The following is a 22178-nucleotide window of genomic DNA, read 5'->3' as shown; positions in this document are numbered from 1 at the left end:
CCCCCGCCCTATCTCCCTCTCTCTCCCTCTCTCTCTCCTTTCCCTCTCTCCCTCTGTCCCTCTCTCCCTCCCTCTCTCTCTCTCCTCTCTCCCCCTCCCCCCCTCTTTCCCTCTCTTTCCTTTTTTTTAAGATAGGGCCTTGCTCTGTCCCCCAGGCTGGAGTGCCATGGCATGATCATGGCAGCCTCAACCTCCTGTGCTCCAGTGACCCTCCCACCTCAGCCTCCCAAGTGGCTGGGTCTACTGTTGTGTGCCACCACACCTGGCTAATTATTGAGTTTTTTTGTAGAGACAGGGTCTCGCTGTATTGCCTAGGCTGGTCTGAAACTTCTGGGCTCAAGTGATCCTCCCGCTTTAGCCTTGCAAATACTGGGATTACAGGACTGAATCTGGCCACCTTTTTCTTTGTACTTTTAAAAATGTGGCTAATAGAAATTTATGAGATTATATTTGTGGTTCATACTACATTTCTTTTGGACAGTGCCAGAGTGAATCAGATGAGCTTGCGTTTTGAAATCCTAAGGGTGAACACAATAGAGATAGAACCCAAAGAATTGGGGAGTGGGGTTGACTGAAATTAAAGATGTATAATCCAAAAGAAGGCAAAAAAAAAAAAAAAAAGAATAAGACACAAAATTAGCCTATATGTTAATAGAGTGGAAAGGTTCTGTGAAGGGTTCCTTAGAACCTTTAAAGGTAGAATTTTCTTGTCTGGTTACAGGAAAGAGTGGCATTGTTTTTGTTCACTTTTGAAGCTACAAAAACAAGTAATGATGAGGAAAATTGGGACATGTTGAGGAAGTAAGTAGTTTTTTGGAATGTAGGTTGGGTTAGAGTAGCAGAAGACAATTTAAAGAGTAGTTTTTGACAGTAATACGGAGAGCTTTGAGTGCAAAGGATTTGCAGTGAGGACCTTTGAAAATTGGACCTGCTTTCTCCTATCTGTATTTATGTTTAAATAAACGTGATTCTTTGTTAGTATTGTTATATATGTTTTCATAACTACTGTTGTAGTAGTGTTTCTTTTTTTTACTAGCTTGCTTTCAAGCCATGCTGTTGATTAAATTTTTATGGGTCATTTTAAGACTTCTAATCTTTATCTGTGATGAACTTTGAGGAAGAGTTAGGTTTTGTAAGTATTGAACTCCAATAAACATAGTTCCACTTTCCTTAACTTCTCAAAAAGATTGCTGTTTACTCCGCCTCCCAGGTTCACGCCGTTCTCCTGCCTCAGCCTTCAGAGTAGCTGGGACTACAGGCGCCCGCCACCATGCCTGGTTAATTTTTTGTATTTTTAGTAGAGACGGGGTTTCACCGTGTTAGCCAGGATGGTCGCGATCTCCTGACCTCGTGATCCACCCATCTCGGCCTCCCAAAGTGCTGGGATTACAGGCGTGAGCCATCATATTCTTTTCCTAGTATTTTATGTCTAGTAACTGATAAGGAAAAAATGATCAGATAAGTATATTTTTAATGTGCTAATTACAACATTATTTAAATATTTAGAAATAACAAATGTTCAGTGATAAGGAAATGAATCTGTTGATAAACATTACAAATGTTTTCTAAATATTTTCATATGTGTAAAAGTAGGATTAAAATAATTTTGACAAATGCATACAATTTATATGTGTCCCCAAAAGCTGGAGGGCAGTATACCAAAATAGAGTAGTTCTCTTCAGGTTGATGGGATTAGTGTTTTACAATTCTTTATATATTTTGTCTGTATTCCACATTTTAAGTATTTTATGATAAAGTTATTAATATTCATAGTTATTAATATTGCTTAATTGACTAAACTGACATTTTCTTGTTTCTTTAAAAAACTTTGCATAACTTGATATAAATCTTTTAATTGCAAAAAAAAAACCACATAAAATTTACTGTCCTAACCATTTTTAAGTGTACACTTAAATTGTTCAATTATTCTTGTATGTACTTAATAATACTACATTGCGAAACCCATCTCCAGAACTTTTTTCATTTTGGAGAACTGAAACTCTATACTGATTTTAGAACTCCCCCTTTTGTCCTTGCCCTGGTAACCAGCATTCTATTTCCTGTGTCTATGAATTTGACTACTTTAAATACCTCACATAAGTGGAATTATACAATATAGGTTAAGCATCCCTAATCTGAAAATCCAAAGTCTGAATGCTACAAAATGTGAAACATTGTATTGTATTGTACTGTACTGTACTGTACTGTATTGTTTTGTATTTTTTGAGACCAAGTCTTGCTGTGTCGCCCAGGCTAGAGTACGGTGGCGCAATCTCGGGGTTTCACCGTAGCCAGGATGGTCTCTATCTCCTGACCTCGTGGTCCGCCTGCCTCGGCCTTCCAAAGTGCTGGGATTACAGGCGTGAGCCGCCACACCGGAAACTTTTTGAGCACTTACATGTGATGCTCAAAGAAAGTGCTTAGTGGAGCGTTTTGGATTTTAGATTTTCAGATTAGGAATGCTCAGGTTGTGTTTGTCCTTTTGTGACTGGTTTACATTCACTTAACAATGTTCTCAAGGTCCATCTGTGTTGTAGCATGTGACAAGATTTCCTCCGTTTTTAAGGCTACATGGCATTCCATTGTGGTACACAAAAGTTCATTTGAAGCCCCCTGTGTCATCACTCAGGCTTCCATAACAAAATACCATAGACTGAGTGACTTAGAAAACAGAAATTTATTTTCTCACAGTTCTGGAAACTGGGAAGTCCAAGATCAAGGTACCAGCAAGGCAACTTTCCTTCTGAGGCCACTTCTCTTGAAGCGAGGCCATCATTTTACTTTGTGTGCCTCACATGACCTTTTCTTTGTCAGCACACTTTGGGGGAGTGGGTGCCACAAGCTCTCTGGTGTTTCTTCTCATAAAGGCATTAATATGAAGGCCCTACTCTCATGATCTCGTGAAATCCTCCAGATAACTCCTAAAGGCCCTATTTCTAAATTGCATCACATTTGGGGTTAGGGCTTCAGCAGTGATTTTCGGGGAAACATAAGCATTCAGTTCATAATACCCTGCATATAGTTGACCCAATACTTCTCCCCTCCAGGTGATTACTATACTAAATTTGATGTTTATCATTCGCATCAATTTCTCATTTACTACGTTTATGTATTTTTATCTTAAGTAATATATGGTTTTGTTTTGCATGTTTAAACTATAGATGTACTATCATGCTGTATGTATTCTGTAATTTGTTCTTTTTGTTCAGTGTTATTTTTGTTTTTTAAGTTTATATATGTATCTCTAATTTTCATTTCCATATAGTATATGTTATATGAATATATCATCTTGCTGACAAATGAGTTAATATATGTCGAGATTGATTTGTCAAATATTTTAAATTTTTTTCCATTACAAACTGCTGCTGTAAGCATTCATATGCATATTCTAACGTGTTAATATTAGAGGTTCTCATAGATTTTGTCTGTTTTCAAGTCGATTGAATATTAGCATATTGCTTTCATAGGTGATTATACTAATTATACTGTTAGTGCTGGATGTAGATTCTTGCTTCTATACATTCTTTGAAAATCGGCATTGTTGGACTTTTTAATTTTGCTGATCAAATGTACATGGGAAGGATATCTTGTGGTTTTAATTTGCCTTCCCTGTTAATGCTTTATTTTAATGATATATTTTATTAGTTTATTGGCCATTGATGTTTCTTCTCTGTTAAATGCCTGTTTATAGTTTGTTCATTTTCTTTTTGATTGTAGTTTTATCTTTTTTTAAAATTGATTCCTGCTCGGCGTGGTGGCTCATGCCTATAACCCCAACACTTTGGGAGGCCGAGGCAGGTGGATCATTTGAGGTCGGGAGTTCTAGCAGCCTAGCCAACATGGCAAAACCCTGTCTCTACTAAAAATGCAAAAAATTAGCTGGGTGTGGTGGTGGGTATCTGTAATCCCAATTACTTGTGAGGCTGAGGCAGGAGAATTACTTGAACCCAGGAGGTGGAAGTTGCAGTGAGCCGCGATCCATTGCACTCCAACCTGGGCGACAGAGCGAGACTCTGTCCCCCACCCCCCCAAAAAAATTGGATTCCTAGGAGTTTTTATATACTATGCACACTTAATTGTTTTGTTAGTTTTTTTGTTTTGTTTTCGTTTGAGAGAAGGGGTCTCACTGTGTCACCCAGGCTAGAGTGCAGTGGCACAGTCACAGTCAGTGCAGTCTTGACATCCCAGGCTCTAGCAATCCTCCCACCTTTGTTTCCTGAGTAGCTGGAACTACAGGAATACACCCCTATGCCCAGCTAATTTTTCAATTTTTTTGTAGAGATGGAGTCTCACTGTATTACCCAGGTTGGTTGCGAACTCCTGGGCTCAAGCAGTTCTCCCACATTGGCCTCCCAAAATGCTGGGATTACAGGCGTGAGTCACTGTGCCTGGCCTGTTTTGTTAGTTATATGTCCTACAGATAACTCCTTCCTCTCTCTGACCTGTTTTTTTTACACTGATGGATAGAAGTTGTAAATTTTAATGTAACATTTATGTTTTTCTTTTAAAAAATATTTAACCTAAGTGCTTACATACAGGCTTGTGTATTTTACTTTGAAAGTTTTGAAATTTTGATTTTCACATTTAGGGCCTTAATCTACCTGGAATGTATTCTTTGTGTAGCATATGGTACAGGTTTAATTATTTTTTCTATATGGATAGCAAGTTTAGTACCTACTTGATTGAATAGTTCAGCTTTTATCCAGTGATCTGCTTTATCAGCCCTTCAGGTTTCCATATATTCACAGAACTGTTTCTGTGCTATGTGTAGTAGCAGTACAACAGTGTCTTAATTACTATGGCATCAGCATTAAGTTTTGGAATCTTGTACAGCGAGTGTCAAAACTTTAGTTTTCAAAATTGTCTTGGTGTTTTCTTCACTGCATTTATTTTAAGATCATTTGGCTAAGTTCTGTGAAGACTTTTTGGGTCTTATTTATACTTGCCTTAAATTTGGTAGTTAATTGGGAGAACATTATAGTTGCATTATCAAAATAAAATGGCAATTTTTTTTAGCTGAAAGGCAGAGAACTATAACATTTCTTTGAATAATTTTCCACTTTCTTCTTTATGGTATTTTCTCTAAGAGACATGCTTCATGCAGAAAATATGTTAAAAGGATTTTAAACAGCTTATATGTAAGGGATGAGGGAACAGGGATACTTGGACTAATATTTCAGTTTTTCTAAAAGTATTGGTTTATTGAGTACGTACCTTGAAAACTGTTTTATTGAGAGCTTCAAATTTCTCAGAATTATGTAGCATTTTTGAATTCTCTCTTTTGTTACTAATATCAAGCACCTATGTTTTCTTCTATTTCTCGTTTTGTCTTGTCATAGAATTTATTTTACTGGTCTTTTCAAAGAACCAACCTTTTTATTTGTTTTCTTTTTTGTTGAGGGCAGTGGAGGGGCTCACTTTAAGTTGATCCTGAACTCCTTTATTTTCTTGTTTGGCAGTTTTTTTTTTTTTTACTTTTAGAGTTCTCTTTTATTGTAAACTTAAAGGTTTTAAGCTACACAAAAGTAGAGGGAATGGTATATAATACACTCTTTTTTTTTCTGTTGGATAGTATTTATGCAAATCTCATATCATTTCATTTCATCTGCAGCTATAACAGAATGTGTCTCTAGCAGATATAATTTCTCTTTTAAATGTGACATTAGTACTGTTATAAAGTTTAAAATAATTTACTAATGTCATCTAATCTCCAGTATTCAAAATACTTTTTTTCATTATTTTATTTTTCTTACCTTTTCTCTTTTGTTGTTGTTAGATAAACTGAGTCATCTGTACAATTTCCACTTTCTGGATTCTGCTGATTATACCTCCATGTTGTCATTTCATATGTTCCTCATGTAAACAAGTTTACCTGAAATACGGGGGGTTTATCAGACTCTCGTTTAATTTTTGTCAGGAGTGTTTTGCAGATGTACTCTATGTAATTTCTGTTGTATCTCACTAAGAGGATCAGAACGTCTTGTTACCTCTTCATGGTGTTAACATTTATCAGTAGGTTCAAGTGTCAACTTGATGCATCTATTACAGAGTGCATCATCCTTTTACCCGATAGTTTTTAGTAGCTAATGATTGCATACTTTTATTAGGTATTGCGAAAGTGGTGCTATTCTTTTTTTCTGCGTATATTAGAATTCTTAAGAATTTTATCCATCAACTCTTTGGTCATACGTAAGTACCCTTTTTATAAGGAAAACAGGAGAGATTTTGACTTTTTAAGTTTTCTAATGAGTTGGTACCCTAAAACCTCCAATATAACCAGTATGAGTTCCTTTTTGTTGTTGTTAGTATTGTTGCAAAAGCAAAGAGTTCAATAACATTTATTTGCTAGTGTATTACAGTAATCATTCTTTTTTTTAATTTCTGAGCTGTTAATATTAAATGAAAAGAGAACAGTGCTAAGCAGCTTGTATGGTGTGTGTGTGTGTGTGTGTGTGTGTGTGTGTGTGTGTATGTATGAATTGTGAAAAACGCGGTGACTCAAGCCTGTAATTCCAGCGCTTTGGGAGGCCAAGGTGGGCAGATAACAAGATCAGGAGCTTGAGACCTGCCTGGCCAATGTGATGAAACCCCGTCTCTACTAAACATACAGAAATTAGCCCTTTGTGGTGGCGCGCGCCTGTAGTCCCAGCTACTTGGGAGGCTGAGGCGGAAAAATCGCTTGAACCCAGAAGATGGAGGTTGCAGTGAGCTGAGATCGTACCACTGCACTCCAGCCTGGGCGACAGACTGATTCCATCTCAAAGACAAAACCATGTATATATGTAAGTTTGAGGGAAAAAATTGTATGAAAATTCAGGATAATTAATGAAAGTCAATGAGAACTTCTTTATATATTGTTTTTTTTTTTTTAATTTTCTCAGTTAATATTTGAATTTTTTTAATGTAGAAAATGTCAGTGGGGTTATCTGGAGAGAAAGATTATAGTTCATGATTCCTCTTATTGTATATATGCTTGTATTAAAATATGCAATAAATGCTATTTTTAAAAATGTCTTATTACATAGGAAAGAAGACCGGAATACTAGCTCTACACATGTTATGTCTTGATCAGTGAAGATGAGCTAGCAAAACAACCATAACTGAGGGATAGCTTTATTTGTGGGAAGTGTCATTTAGTATGCCATGTATTAAAAATCATTTGTAAAGTCTTTAAAAGAGCATCTTATCTTTTTTGTAGGTGATAATATTGGCTATATAATGTCTTAAGTTCCTTAAATTGTCCTTATTCTTATTTTTTGTGTACGTTGTTTATAAAATAATGTGATCATTTTAATCTACCATTTTGATTATGGTTTGATCATTCTTTTACTATTTCCACTTGTTAATAAAGTCTTTGTACTTATTAAATTTTGATGAAAATAATTATTATAACGTGCCTGATTTTACTTAAGTGCCTTATTTAAACTTTCTGATTGTAATTCTTTCTTAGTCAGGTTTCTTATTGTCGTGGTTTACATCTGTTTTCAGGTGTAATTGTCCTCTCACAAATGTATCCCATTTTGGGTGATAAAATACCTGATCACCTTATCCTTAATAGTTTTCTCCCTAGAATCTTTTTTGTTAAATTAATCAAAGTTTATTTGTGAGAATGTTATGAAATATAAGAAAACGAACATCATGAACCTGCCACTCAAATAAAAAACTTAAGTGTTACCAATACTGTTGTATATTCTGTATGCAGCAATATTGCTTTTTTTTTTTTTTTTTTTTTGAGAAAGAGTCTAGTTCTGTCACCCAGGCTGGAGTGCAGTGACGCTATCTCAGCTCATTGCAAGCTCCACCTCCCTGGTTCACACCATTCTCCTGCCTCAGCCTCCTGCGTAGCTGGGACTACAGGCACCCGCCACCACACCCACCTAATTTTTTGTATATTTAGTAGAGGCGGGGTTTCAGCGTGTTAGCCAGGATGGTCTTGATCTCTTGACCTCGTTATACGCCCGCCTCGGCTTCCCAAAGTGCTGGGATTACAGGCGTGAGCCACAGCGCCCAGCCCAATATTGCTTTTTAATCCCCCTTCTTACCCTGTCATGGGTAGGTGGCTGCCACAACTTTTGCCTTATTTTTTCAATATGGATTTTTCATGTAAATGACAAAAATATATTTTGTTTTTTTTTAGTTTATGGAAATGGTATGCCCATATAATGTTTTCCATGTCTTGTGTTTTAATTCAATAATTATTCTAATACATAGCTGTATTTTTTGGGTAGTTTTATAATAATCATTGCTGTGGTATACTCTTTTGTGAAAATACCCATTTTATCTCTTTTATTGGACATTTGGGTTGATGGACATTTGAATATTTAAAGATTTTGACTTACGCCAGGCATGGTGGCTCACGCCTGTAATCACAGCACTTTGGGAGGCCAGGGCAGGTGGATCACAAGATCAGGAGTTCGAGACCAGCATGGCCAACATAGTGAAACCCCGTCTCTACTAAAAATACAAAAATTAGCCAGGTGTGGTGGTGTGCGCCTGTAGTCCCAGCTACTCAGGAGACTAAGGCAGGAGAATCACTTGAACCTGGGAGGCAGAGGTTGCAGTGAGCTGAGACTGCCATTGCACTCCAGCCTGGGTGACAGACCGAGACTCCCATCTCAAAAAAAAAAAAAAGGATTTTGACTTTAAGAACAATACTGTTGTGAACTTTTTTGTACTTGTTTCCTGGTACATTTATGCAAGTGTTTTTGAGAGTTTATATTTAAAGGTATAGATACATATTGCTAGTGTGTAAAATAAACTTTACCAGATAGTACTAGATTATTTTCCAGTGTATTGTTCCTATTTATGTTCTCACCAGTAGCGCGTAGGAGTTCTTGCTGTTTCAGATCCCCACCAGCACTTGGCTAAGTAATTTCTTAATTTTTACCAATTTGGTGTGTAGTATTTTCTTTGGTCTTTCTTTGTCTTTCCCTGATTATTAACGAGGTCTTACGTCTATTTTTCCCCCCACATTTATGGCCATGGATGTTTCTCTTCTGTGAAATTCTGTGAAATGCCTATTTGTGTTTTTTGCTTGATGAAAATATGAGTTTATTATTTAACTGATTTTGTAATTTTAAAAAATTGCTGGAGGCAGTGGCTTGCTCAGCTATTTGGGAGGCTGAGGGAGGAGGATTGCTTGTGGGCCCAGGAGTTTGAGGCTGCAGTTAGCTATGATTGTTCCATTGCACTCTAGCTTGGTGACAGAGCAAGACCTTGTCTTGGGGGGGAAAAAAAGGTGTGTCTTTTACGGTTACTGATTGTCTTTTGGTTATTTGTGTTGCTGGCGTCTTTTCCCAGTTTGTAGCTTGACTTGTCACTTCTTTATGCTGTCTTGTCTTGACTCATTCCTTCTCTCTCTCTCTCTCTTTCTTTCTTTTTCTCTCTCTCTTTCTTTCTTTTAAATAATTTCAACTTTACTTTAGATTCAGGTTACATGTGCAGGTTTGTTACAGGGGTATATGGCATGAAGCTGAAGTTTGCAATACAAATGATCCTGTCAGCCAGATAGTGAGCTCAGTACCCAGCAGTTAGATTTACAGTCCTTTCTCCCTTCCCCTGCCACTAGTTCCCAGTGCTTATTGTTGCAGATTAATACAAATTCTTAATGCATAGAGTTTTAATGTGACCACAGATTCCCTTTGCATCTTAGATAAAAATCATTTATATGATCCCATTCTTTACACATTCCAAATTTTCCTTTGCTCTTCTGGACGTCTTCCATGTTGATTGTTGGAAGTCTTGAAGGCAATCCCTAGTAACAGTTTTTAGCTCCTCAACTGTTGCTGTGATACGTTTTCTTATAAAGAGATTTTGAGGTAGAATTTATCAGTACATTCTTTCATGTTCAGTTTTCTTGTGTCTTATTTTAAAAATCCTTACATACTAAGAGTTCATAAAGGTATTTTCTTCTGAAATTTTTTAAAATTTGCTTTTATGTTTATAAGAAAATTATTTTGTGTATTGTATTTGGTAGGGATCTGGTTTCATTTTTTTGCCCTTTTAAGATAGTCAATTAAATTGAAATCTCTGTAGTGACTTTTTCATATTACAGGTGTATATATCGAAAGGTCAAGGCTGAAAAAACTGTCATAACAAAATGCAGAACATAGTGGCATAAATAGACTACTAGAAGGTTTTTTTTGTTTCTTTTTCTGTCATAGCAAAAGTCCTGCTGGTATAAGAAAGTGGTATGAGTCTGCTCCATAAGGTTATTCACTGGGCCAAGTTTCTTTCATATTGTTGCTTCACTAATCCCTAGGCTTTTGTTCTTGGCTACGTGGTCTGTTGATACGTGATTGTGCTCTCCTTGTTTTTAAAAAAATGTTTTCCTTGTAGTTTTCTATTTCGTTGTCTTTTTTTAAAAAAAAAGTTAGCTTTTGATTTTACAGATCCTCTTCATTGTACCATTGTCTTCTCTATTTTTATTTGTTGCGTGAGTCAGGGCTTTTGCAAGCCTTTAATAGATAGGTGGTATTCAGTCCACTTCTTCATCATCTTTGTGACACATCTGTTTAAGGAGACCAGGATTATTCACCTAGGTACGTACCTTTCTTCCTCTCTGAGAACCTATTTTTCCTCAGGAACTTATTATTTGTGTCCTTGCCCTGTGTCTTTCTGTCATGGTTCCCTAGGCTGACATCTCCAGAGGAGAAAATGTTTGGTTAGCTCTCAGTCCCAAACCATAGCAGAGCCCAGAGACTGCTGTCACCCTCAGCCTTCAGTCCTTGGTTGCCTTCTTGGTAGACCTGGCAGCTCTTCCACCTGGAAGTGATACATGGTATTAATAGTTGGACTGGACTATTATGATAAACAGAGTATCTAATAACCATGAGAAGAAAAAACAAGAAATTTGTAACATTGAAATGAGTGAAATGGCCTTTAATCTGTACTTACTTTTGCATTTTTTTGTTTTAGTCATTTCTTTCTCTGACATGTAGAGTGTATCTTCCTATTTTTGCATTTTCTTATTTCTGTGGGATGTTAGTTTCTCTTGATATGGTCATTGATATTACACAGGATGAAAAGTTTCTGTGGTCAGATTTAATAAGAGACATCAATGCTAGTCTTAACATTTAATTTCTTTTAGTTGAATCTAAAATTGACATCATTCTTACATGAATTAAAAAATTTAAAGAGCACATATTCTTTCGTAGGTATTTTGATTCTAAGTACCACTAATTTGATTTGTTTCAGCAGTCATTAATGTGGGGCAGTCATCAGTCACTACCCATTGATCATTTATTTCATATACATTCTAAGTTAAATGATCAGACTGAAATAATTCAGGTGAAATTATTCTATCAGTTAATGTGGTAATGTTAACATTTATCAGTAGTGCTGAATCACTTCTTTTGGGCATAATAGTGGTAAGCTTTTTTGCTTATTGGCAAGGACAGGCATAATTGCTTTTTAAATAAAAATGTAATTTGTAAAATACTCCAGTTAATTTTTGTAAAATCTCAAAATTGCAAATAATTTGACATTATTCTCAGTAATGAAGGCTGTTAAATCTGCTCTCTTAACAGCAGGTATGAAACCATTTGAGGAAGAAAAAAGGTCATAAATACAAACTTAAAATGGAAAGACTTTTCCGTGCAAAAAGATGCATTGCAGGAAGGAGGAAGAGTATCCTTCATAGCACACCACAAATCAGTGTTAGAGGCTTTCTTTTGTACTTGAATAGGCCCAAGATTCCCCACCTGTCATCTTCCAGAATTACCTGTGATCCACTGTGATCACAAGTTTTACAGTGGTATACTGTAGGTGTATGGAAGGATTTGAATTCACAAATAGTCAAACATCTAAAGAATAAGCTGATGATAATACATTTGAAAAGAGGTCAGGTATATTTTCGAAAACTAGGAGAGTTAAAGTATTTTTGTGAACTAAGGAACAAATAAGGCATTGACATTAGTTTAATTGATTAGGAATTTTGTTCAGGTTAGTAAAACGTTAAGGATCGCTTCAGTTTTGTTTTTGTTTGTTTTTTACTTTTAGAATATCTAATCTGGACTTCTGTGGATTTATGGAAGGGCTGGCTTTATCTCTCTATCTTGTGGTGGCGGGCCAACCTTGATTTTGTATACGGAGTAACTTGACCTTCAGTTTTTTTGGTCTAAGAACAAAAGCCAAAAAACATGTAACTGTTAATAATAACGTTAATTCACTTACTGAGTCAGTAAATATGTGGGAACATTGTACTTGGTTGACACTTGGGAATATTATAGTGAACACTACTGATGTGGGCCAGGCACTTTACCTGGTAATCACTGTTCATGTGTTATCACATTTAATCCTAAGGGCTGTGATGTGGATGTTATCCCTATTTTACAAATGAAGAACTTCAGGCTTAGAATGATTAAGTACTGTTAACCTAACTGGTAAGTGGAAGTTGAGCTTCAGAGCACCCTTTCTTAATACCTTATTTTCTACTTGTCATGAAAACTTGAAGAAAGCTAGGAAACATTTTCTATTGTTGATAATGAGCCAATAATGTGTATCAGTGGCTCTTAAACTTTTGCATGCATGAGAAACACTTGAGGATTTTTTTTAAAACCTGGCTTTTTGGACCCCACCCTCAGAGTTTCTTATTCAGTAGGTCTGGGATTGGACCTGAGAACATGTATTATCAGTAAGTTTCCAGGTCTAATCTTAGGATTAGGTACCACACTTTGAGAATCGCTAGAGTATTCAATTAGATCTTAGGGACTACACTGTGAGAATCACTAATGTATACAATTCTGCTCATCATGTTCTTATAAAACTATGCCATGCCAATCTTCCATATCTAGGTTAGAAATTGGTTAAGAAATTAAGCCTGGTGGCCGGGCGCGGTGGTGGCTCAAGCCTGTAATCCCAGCACTTTGGGAGGCCGAGGCGGGCGGATCACGAGGTCAGGAGATCTAGACCATCCTGGCTAACACGGTGAAACCCTGTCTCTACTAAAAAATACAAAAAACTAGCCGGGCGAGGTGGTGGGCGCCTGTAGTCCCAGCTACTCGGGAGGCTGAGGCAGGAGAATGGCGTAAACCCGGGAGGCGGAGCTTGCAGTGAGCTGAGATCCAGCCACTGCACTCCAGTCCGGGCGACAGAGCGAGACTCCGTCTCAAAAAAAAAAAAAAAAAAAAAATTAGGCCGGTGTAAATACAGTATCAATGTGACTTGAAACTGGTTATACATATATATTTTTTTCTCTGCGCATTTGATGCCAATAAGTAGAAAGCTCTTAAAATATTTAAGGGAGATGACCTATGGATATCTGTTTACTGTTCTCATATTTGTTGTAATACAGTTTATTCATTATGAGTTTAAATACAAATTAGCATAAAGCTTATGGTGAATTTGGATTTTTTGGACTTTCTGAAATGCTTTGATAATTCATTATCTCCTTTGCACATTTTTTTCATTTTGATGGTTGTATATTAACTTCTTTGTACTGATTGGTTGTTTTAATCAGCCAGTATTGATTTAACCTATTTTAAATACTAATATCCATGTATGTAAATATACATAGCCGAGGCAAAACAGTTGATTTTAGTTAGTTTAAATATTAGTCCATTCATATTTTTGTAAATACATAACATTTTCAAAATAGCTAAAATGTCACTGGCTGGTTTGAACAACTGTGCAGTTCCCAAACAGATGAATGTATAACCTTTTCTCTAAAGAATTTTAAGACATGACCTTATTTTTTTGCAGAAAGAAATCTCTCGTTCCAGAGATTTTGCTTTTGCTTTCAGTGTTCTAGCCACTGAAGTATATACCTGCTTAATTTTAATAATGATGATGATACTGATATCTAACTCACCAGAATGAAGTTCTAATTTTATAAAGACCTGAATTATCTGGATGAATAAAGGACCGTTGGGATGGAGGATGTAGAGAATGTTTCTGAGAAAGTCTAGCTGGTGTGGCTTTGGTTTGTTTGTAAACAATTTGAGATAGCTTTCCAAAGCTTTTGCTTATAGAATCTAATCACTTTTTCTATTTATTGTCTTTTGGACTTAAAGAGGGGAAGGGGAACATTGTTGCCTTTGTGAGAATGAGAGAGGGATAGATGGGAGAGTAGAGGGATGAAGTTAATTTTTTATTATAGGGCTTAACATTTTTCACTATTCCCAATAGTGTAACATTTGACATTTGTTTAAGTGAAAGACTTTTAGATTAATATTTTTAAATTTAAAGATATCTTATGCTAACTTGTTTTTGTTTTTATAGAGAGGATCTGACGAACTGCTCTCAGGCAGTGTTCTCAGTAGTCCAAACTCTAATATGAGCAGCATGGTAGTTACAGGTAAGTGTTACTTTCTTAGCAGTCTGTCATTTACCATTTTAGGGGCAGAATGTTAAACTCAAATTTAACTCCATTATACCAGAAAGCGCTTCCTTTTTTTTTTTTTTTTAGCCTTTCTTTTTAAATGCTGTGTTGAAACATTTTAGACTTAAATTTTACTTAGGATATATATGAGCTGAGTGAAAAACAAACAACAAAAAAACACCGAAGTGGTGACCTTCAGTTTTGATTGCTTTTTTGCTTTTCATTTTTGAACCACAAATGTAATTCTTTCTCACATTATAGTCCCCTCATGTGCCCCTCTGGTATTTTTATTTTGTTTTTATTTTTTGTGTTTGTGTGTCATATAATATTTTTACTTTAAGTATTTATGCCACAACCCTTAAAACCCACATTGTAAGTAAAAACCAAAGAATTCAGCTACGTAGTTGCAATGGTTTTAACTAATTTTTTGCTGAAACAGTATTTTAATTCTTTGAGTTGATCCTTTTATGTTGTCTACCTGCATATTTAAGATGATTTGTTTTAATCTTCAAAGTTAGAGTTAAAAAAAATTTATATATCTGAAATAATGTTGGTTGTTTGTAGGATCTGTTAGTAAACCAATATAGACCAAATTTTAGACCTTAGTTTTATGGCTGTTGGGCCAATTTTTTTTTTTTTTTTTTTTATTTTGTTTTGTTTTGCTTGAATTGATGTGTTCTCATCTGAATGGGTCAAATTTTGAATTTGATGATTATTATTATCAAATGAATTTACCTCACAGCTCAACATTTTACATTATTTACCTGAAACTAAAGTTCCTTTTTCTGTATTTTAACTTTGAATTATTTGCTTGAGGAACAAATTATATTTGGCAATAAAAGGATCATAAAAGACTAGAAGACATTTTGATTTCACTTAGGTAACTGTGCTTATGTATACATACATCTTGACACAAACACAAAACACATCTCTGACAATTCAGTTAACTAAAAATTTTAAGGACTTAACAGATAATAGTCACGATGTGAAGATAAATTTATCAGCAGGTCATTATCTTTGATTTTGCTATGTAATGATTACAAAGCAAAATCACCGGGCCATGGTTTTGATAGTCAAAGTACCATGTACATGTAGTTGAACAAATAGGCTTAAGTGTGTAACTTGTCGGTTTCTCTTTTTTTTTTTAACAATGCATACTGTGATTGATAATGGGAAATTAATTTAGAATTAATTTCCAAATTAATATTTAGGGCTAATGACAGAATAACTAGTAGCAGCCTTGACCCCCCTTTTCAGTCTCCCCCCAAAATCAAAAACTATGTAACTGAATAAAATACGTGGAACAACTGTTGTTTGGAAGTGATGAGCTGACGGTATAAGATCATCCTTGAGAGAAGGGTAGCGTGTGGGTTAAGTATCATGAACACTCTGGCTTTCTGCCTTGGACTGTTTTACTGCTGTAAACCACAGAGAAGTGGAGAGCTCAGTTCAGTATACAGGTCTCACTGAGCTGAAGAGACTAAGAGTGGGTGTCAGAACTGCTCAGTCATTTGGAATTTATGGGGAAGTCCTGGAGAAAAGAGAGCTGTCTAGGGGTTTAGGAGTAGAACAGCAGGCAGAATTTAGTATGGTCATTCACTTCATTCAGAGTTTTGGATAATGACTGGGTTACATGTGTGCAGGTTAAGACTTTGCCAGGTCTATCAGAAATTGTCTGCTCTGGGCCTAAACAGTGATTCCATAGGTTGCATAGTACTCTGAAACATTGGAGTTCTGAGAAGTCAGAATGCAGACATCTTGCAGGGTACTTCAAACACTCCTTTTAGACTACAGAAAGCTTGGACCTGAATAGAAAGGATCACACCCCATAGGAAGTGCCATCTATAAGACTGAGATAAAAACAAAAAACCGAACTCAATAGGAAGTGAAGGATTCACCAGTTAATCTAACCAGTAACTGATGATGGATTAACCAATAATTTAGTTGCCTTTCAAAACAAAACAACACCCCCAAGAAAGACAACATGATATAGTTTTCCTGCTATTATCTTCCATAATATCTACCATACCATCAGAAATTACAAGTGATGTGAAGAAGCAGGAAAGTAACCCATGAAATATAAAGACACATTGAATAGGAACAGATTCCAAAATGACCTAGAGTTAGAATTAGCAGACAAAGATGATAAGTATTTTAAGTTGTAAAGGAAAAGATTGAAATAATGAATGATAGAGGAGTGTTTAAGAGATAAAAAACTATAAAGAAAGCATGTGGAAATATTCTAATTGAAAAATATAGTATTTGAAATAGTTGGGACTAATAGCAGATTGGAGACGAGAAGAAATGTTAGTGAACTTGAATACACATGAATACAATGATTAAATCTGTCAGAGAGGAGAAAGTATACCTAATGGACAATGAAGCGGTCTGACATATAGTTTGAGTTTTAGTGTGAGAATGTGAAGGGAAAAAACATATATCTGTTTGAGGTAGTAATGACTGAGAACTTACAAAATTTGAATAAAATATATCAACTTACATTCCTAAGAAGCTCAGGTAAATTCCTCATGTAGGCTAAATAAAAAGAATTCAAATATTCACTTTCAAAATATTGAAAACTAGAAATGAAGAGCAAATCTAAACAGCCAGGAAAAAGACATCTAACAGGAGACCAATACCTTGTATTAAAGAGAAAAAAAAAAAAAGAATTTCTTTAGACTGAATGGAATGACATTAGATAACTTGGCTCTGCAGGAGATAAAGAGGAGTACTGGGAGTAGTTAATATATGTATAAATTTTAAAAGGGCTCTTTCTTTTCCTCTCAATTTCTTTGAAAGACTTTATGTAAACAACAACTTTGTATTACGGGGTTTATTATGTAAATGGATTTTATATGACAGCAGTTAGTACTAAGTGAAGATAAATGGAATTTTTCAGTGGTAAGATTCTTATATTTTACCTGAAGTGATGCAGTGTTAACTCTACTATGAAAAGATTCTGTTTAGGTTGCATATCAAAATTCTAAGTATAATCTCATTTAAAAAGATATAAAGAAGTATAGCTAAAAGCCAATAGAGGAAAAATTGGAGCATTGATGACTACCTGTTTTCAAGAATTACTGCAAAGCTACAGTAATTAAAAATAGCATCATAATGACATAAAGATAAATAGGTCAGTGAGACAGAGCAGAGAGTTCAGAAATTAACTCACACAATTATGGATAATTGATTTTTGACAGAGGTGCAAAGTCAATTCAGTGGAAAAAAGAGTAGACTTCAACAAAGGGTACTATAGCAGTTGGATCTATCCATCTGCAAAAAAATGATCTTGGATATGTATCTCATACTACATGTGAAAATTAACTCCAAATGGATCATGACCTAAATGTAGAACCAAAAATTATAAAACCTCTAGAAAACAACACAGAAAATCTTTGTGACTTTGGATTAAGCAGAAATGTATTTGATATAACTCTAAAAGTACAGTCTGTTAAAAAATGGAATTTGACATCAGAATTAAAATCTTGTGCCCTTCAAAAGAAACTGTTAGGGAATGAAAAGACAAGCCGTAGACTGGGAGAACATCATAACGAAGCATATAGCTGATAAAGGACTTCTATCCAGAATATTAAAAGATTCAGTATATGTAAACTCAGCAGTCCGGCAACAGACTACTCAATGAATTGGCCAAAATATTTGAACAGGTAGTATTGCACAAGAGATATACAGATGGTAAGTAAGCACATGAAAAAGCTGATCGGCATCATTAGTTATTAGGGAAATGAAAATTAAAACTACAGTGAAATAACATTACAAACCTATTAATAGTGACTAAGATTAAAAAGAGTGCCATCTTGGAAAGCATGATTTGGGAAGAATGAGGAAGAATCATAATATTCACAATACTGCTGATGGGAATGTAAAATCATAGAACTACTTTGGAAAACAATTTGGTAGTTTCTCCATGATCTAGATTATTTGTCTCCTAAGTATTTACCCAAGAGAAGTGAAGGCATCTGTTCATTAAAAAACTCTGTTAATGTTCATATCCATTTTATTTGTAATCACCAAAATGTGAAACAAACATTCATCAACAGATGAACTAATAAGTAGATTCCTGTTTTGGCATCATATGCTTTTCTATACAGTGGAATATCAAAACAGCCATATAGAATGAGCTATTGATACACACAACAGCAAGAATGAATCTCCAAACAGTTATGTTGTGTAAAAGATGAGAGAAAAGAAGAGTACATCCTGTATGATTCCATTTATATAAAACTCTGGGTAATGCAAACTAATCTAAAGCAAATTCGTGGTTCCTAGGAGTTTAAGAGTGGGAAAGGACAGGCTGGAGGGGTGGCAGAGGGACACAAGAAAACTCAGGGGTGATGCACATATAAATTATTGTGATGGTGGTTTTATGGATGTATATGTATGTCAAAACTTGTCAAATTTTATTTTTTTAATTTTTTTATTTTTGAGACGGAGTCTCGCTCTGTGGCCCAGGCTGGAGTGCAGTGGCTGGATCTCAGCTCACCACAAGCTCCGCCTCCTGGGTTTATGCCATTCTCCTGCCTCAGCCTCCCGAGTAGCTGGGACTACAGGCGCCCACCACCTCGCCCGGCTAGTTTTTTGTATTTTTTTAGTAGAGATGGGGTTTCACCGTGTTAGCCAGGATGGTCTAGATCTCCTGACCTCGTGATCCGCCCGCCTCGGCCTCCCAAAGTGCTGGGATTACAGGCTTGAGCCACCGCGCCCGGCCTAAAACTTGTCAAATTTTATAATTTAAATACATGTACACATACTAGAATGGCCGAACTTTAGAACATTGATAACACCAAATGCTGGCAAGGATGTGGAGCAGCAGGAACTCTCACTTATTGCTTTGTGGAACGCAGAGTGGTACAGCCACTTTGGAAGACAATTTGGCAGTTTCTTAGAAAACGATATGACCGGGCACAGTGGCTCATGCCAGTAATCCCACACTTTGGGAAGCCGAGGCAGGCGGATCACCTGAGGTCGGGAGTTCAAAACTAGCCTGGCCAACATGGAGAAACCCCGTCTCTACTAAAATATACAAAATTAGCCAGGCGTGGTGGTGCATGCCTGTAATCCCAGCTACCCAGGAGGCTGAGGCAGGAGAATCGCTTGAACCCAGGAGGTGGAGGTTGCGGTGAGCCAAGATTGCACCATTGCACTCCAACCTGGGCAACGAAAGTGAGACTCCATCTCAAATATACTTTTATTATATGATCCAGCAGTTGTGCTTCCTGGTATTTGCCTAAAGGAGTTGAAAACTTAGTATGCACAGAAAGCAGCACATGGATGTTTATAGCACCTTTCTTTATAATTGCCAGAACTTCATAGCGACCAGGAAATCCTTTAGTAGGTAAATGGCCAAATAAATTGTGGTGTATATCCAAACAGTATAATGTTAATCAGCACTAAATGGAAATGAGCTATCAAGCCATGGAGAACCTTCAGTGCGTATTACTAAGTAAAAGAAGCCAGTTTGAAAATTCTGCATACCATGTGATTCCAACTATATGACATTCTAGAAAAAGCAAAATTATGGAAACAGTAAAAATCAGTGGTTGCTAGGATTTGCGAGTTGAGGGAGGGATGAATTGGTGGAGTACAGAGGATTTTAGGGCAATGAAAATATTCTGCATGCTATAATGATAGATACATATCATAAATTTTTCCAAACCCATAGAATGTAAGACACTTGGAGTGAACCCAGAGGTAACTACAGACTTTGAGTGATTATAATGTGTCAATGTAGGTTCATCAGTTGTAACAATGTGCCATCTGGTGGGAGATGTTGATAAAGGGGAGGCTCTTTGGGGGCAGGAGGCAGGGAAATCTCTCTGCTTTCCTCTCCATTTTGCTGTGTACCTAAACTTACTCTGAAGAATGTCTTTGAAAATTTATTCATGTGCTTGCATTGCATTTCTTTTGGATATTACTGGTCTAAGTAGTCCAATTAAAAGACAAAGATTGTCAGACTTGATTAAAAAGCAAGGCCTAACTACGCTGTCTATACGAGGGTCAGGTGGAAATACCAAGACGCAGGTTGAAAGTAAAAAGATGGAAAGCGATATTCCATGCAAACAGTAAGCGTGAGAAAGTTGATATGATTATATTACTAGACAGAAAAATTTAAGACAAGAAGTATTACCAAATATAAAAAAGCATATTTCATAATGCTGAAGGGTCAGTTTATCAGAAAACATTTCTTAAATTTGTATGCCAATAATAACAAAGTATACTAAGAAAAACACCACAGAGCTAAGTAGAGAAACAGAAATCCACAATCATAGCCTGATTTTTTAAACTATAATTTACAGTCATTGATAGGACAGTTACAGTCCTATCCCCCAAATAAAAAGATACATAATTTGAAAAATGCTATCATGTTGGCTTAACTCACATTTATAAAACTATACCCGGTAACTGTAAAATAACTTCAAGTGTACATAGAACATTCATAATGATAGACCATATATTGGATTATAAAATAGCTCAATAAATTTCAAGTGATTGACAGCTCATATAGTATCTGACTATAGTGGAATTAAATTAGAAATCAAAAATAGACATCTAGGAAAGTACAAAACATTAGAAATTATACAATTGTGAACAATACATGGATTATAGAAGTGTTACCACAAGGACATATTTTTGACTGAATGAAAATATATCAAAATTTGTTGGATATGACCCAAGGGCGTGTATGGCGAAAAGTATGTCTTCAAATACCTATATTATAAAAAAAAGGTTTAAAACTCCCTATTTAAGACTGACCAAGAAAAGACATAAATTACCAGTACTGGGAATCAAAGTCGAGATACTCACTTTCACAGAAAGTGGAAATATACAGAGTATAATAGTATAACATAAATAATATAAAGCGGAGCTAGCACTTTCAATAAAATCAGAGATATATAGAATATAATAGGAAAATAATATTACCAATGTTCAGGCTAACAAATTCAACAACTTAGATGAAATAAGTTTCTTGACAAATGCAAAACTGACTTAAGTATATAGCTTAACAGCTATATATTATTGTATTATACAAATCGGAATTTATAATTAAAAAAATCTTTCCACAAAGATTACTCTAGGCATAGGTTGTTTTACTATTGAATTTTATGCAATTTTAAAGAAATAATGGCTGTCTTTGAAAATGGAGGAGGGAATACTGCCCTGTTCACTTTATGAAGCCACTATAACTGACAGTAAAACCTGACAAGGGTAATATATCAAGATTTCAGACTAATATTTCTCATTTACCTAAATGCATATATTCTTAAGAAAATGTTGGTAAATCACCTCCAGTAGAATGAGAGGCAATTCTGAGACTTATCGCAGGATTGTAAGGTTTGTTTAACATTTGAAAATGAACTCAGTGTAATTTGTCACAGTGATAGAATGAAGAAGGAAAAATATCTCTCAGAAAACTAGTAAGAGAAGGAGCTTTTTACAATGTAAATAAGGGGTATCTAAGAACCTACAACAAATTTCATACTTAATGGAGAAATATTGAATGTTTCCTTCTTAAAATCAGAAATGAAGCAAGGGTGTCTGTTTTCTCAGTTTTTTCCCCCTAACTTTCTGCTTACATTAAAGCAGGTGAAATAAAAGACATAAAGATTGTAAAAGAAGAAAGAACACTGTCTTATTCACTATTCAACATGCTTTTTAAAATAGAAGACCTAAAGGAATCTACAACAGATTTGGTAGAACTAATAAGTGAATTTAGAATAATTATAGGATACAAGTTCTATATACAAAAATAGTCTCCTTATACTAGCAGCAAATTCTTAAAAAATGAAATTTTAAAAAATCAATTTATTAAAAGTATCAGACGAAATATCAGGAAAAAAAT

The 22178-nt window shown here is 35.5% G+C and overlaps 1 protein-coding gene across 1 annotated transcript in view; it reads left to right on the top strand.

The window, feature by feature from the left end:
* PTBP2 (polypyrimidine tract binding protein 2) overlaps positions 1–22178 on the top strand; it is a 93979-nt gene that overhangs the window by 16567 nt on the left and 55234 nt on the right. Inside the window, 1 exon segment of the mRNA XM_017850625.1 lies at positions 14221–14296. Coding sequence (XP_017706114.1) covers positions 14221–14296 — 76 coding nt within the window.

The sequence above is a fragment of the Rhinopithecus bieti genome, unplaced genomic scaffold (assembly GCF_001698545.2).
Source record: "Rhinopithecus bieti isolate Rb0 unplaced genomic scaffold, ASM169854v2 scaffold_1887, whole genome shotgun sequence".
NCBI lineage: Eukaryota > Metazoa > Chordata > Mammalia > Primates > Cercopithecidae > Rhinopithecus > Rhinopithecus bieti.
The sequence above is the reverse complement of the archived record's forward strand: the minus strand, read 5'-3'. Positions and strand labels throughout refer to the sequence as shown.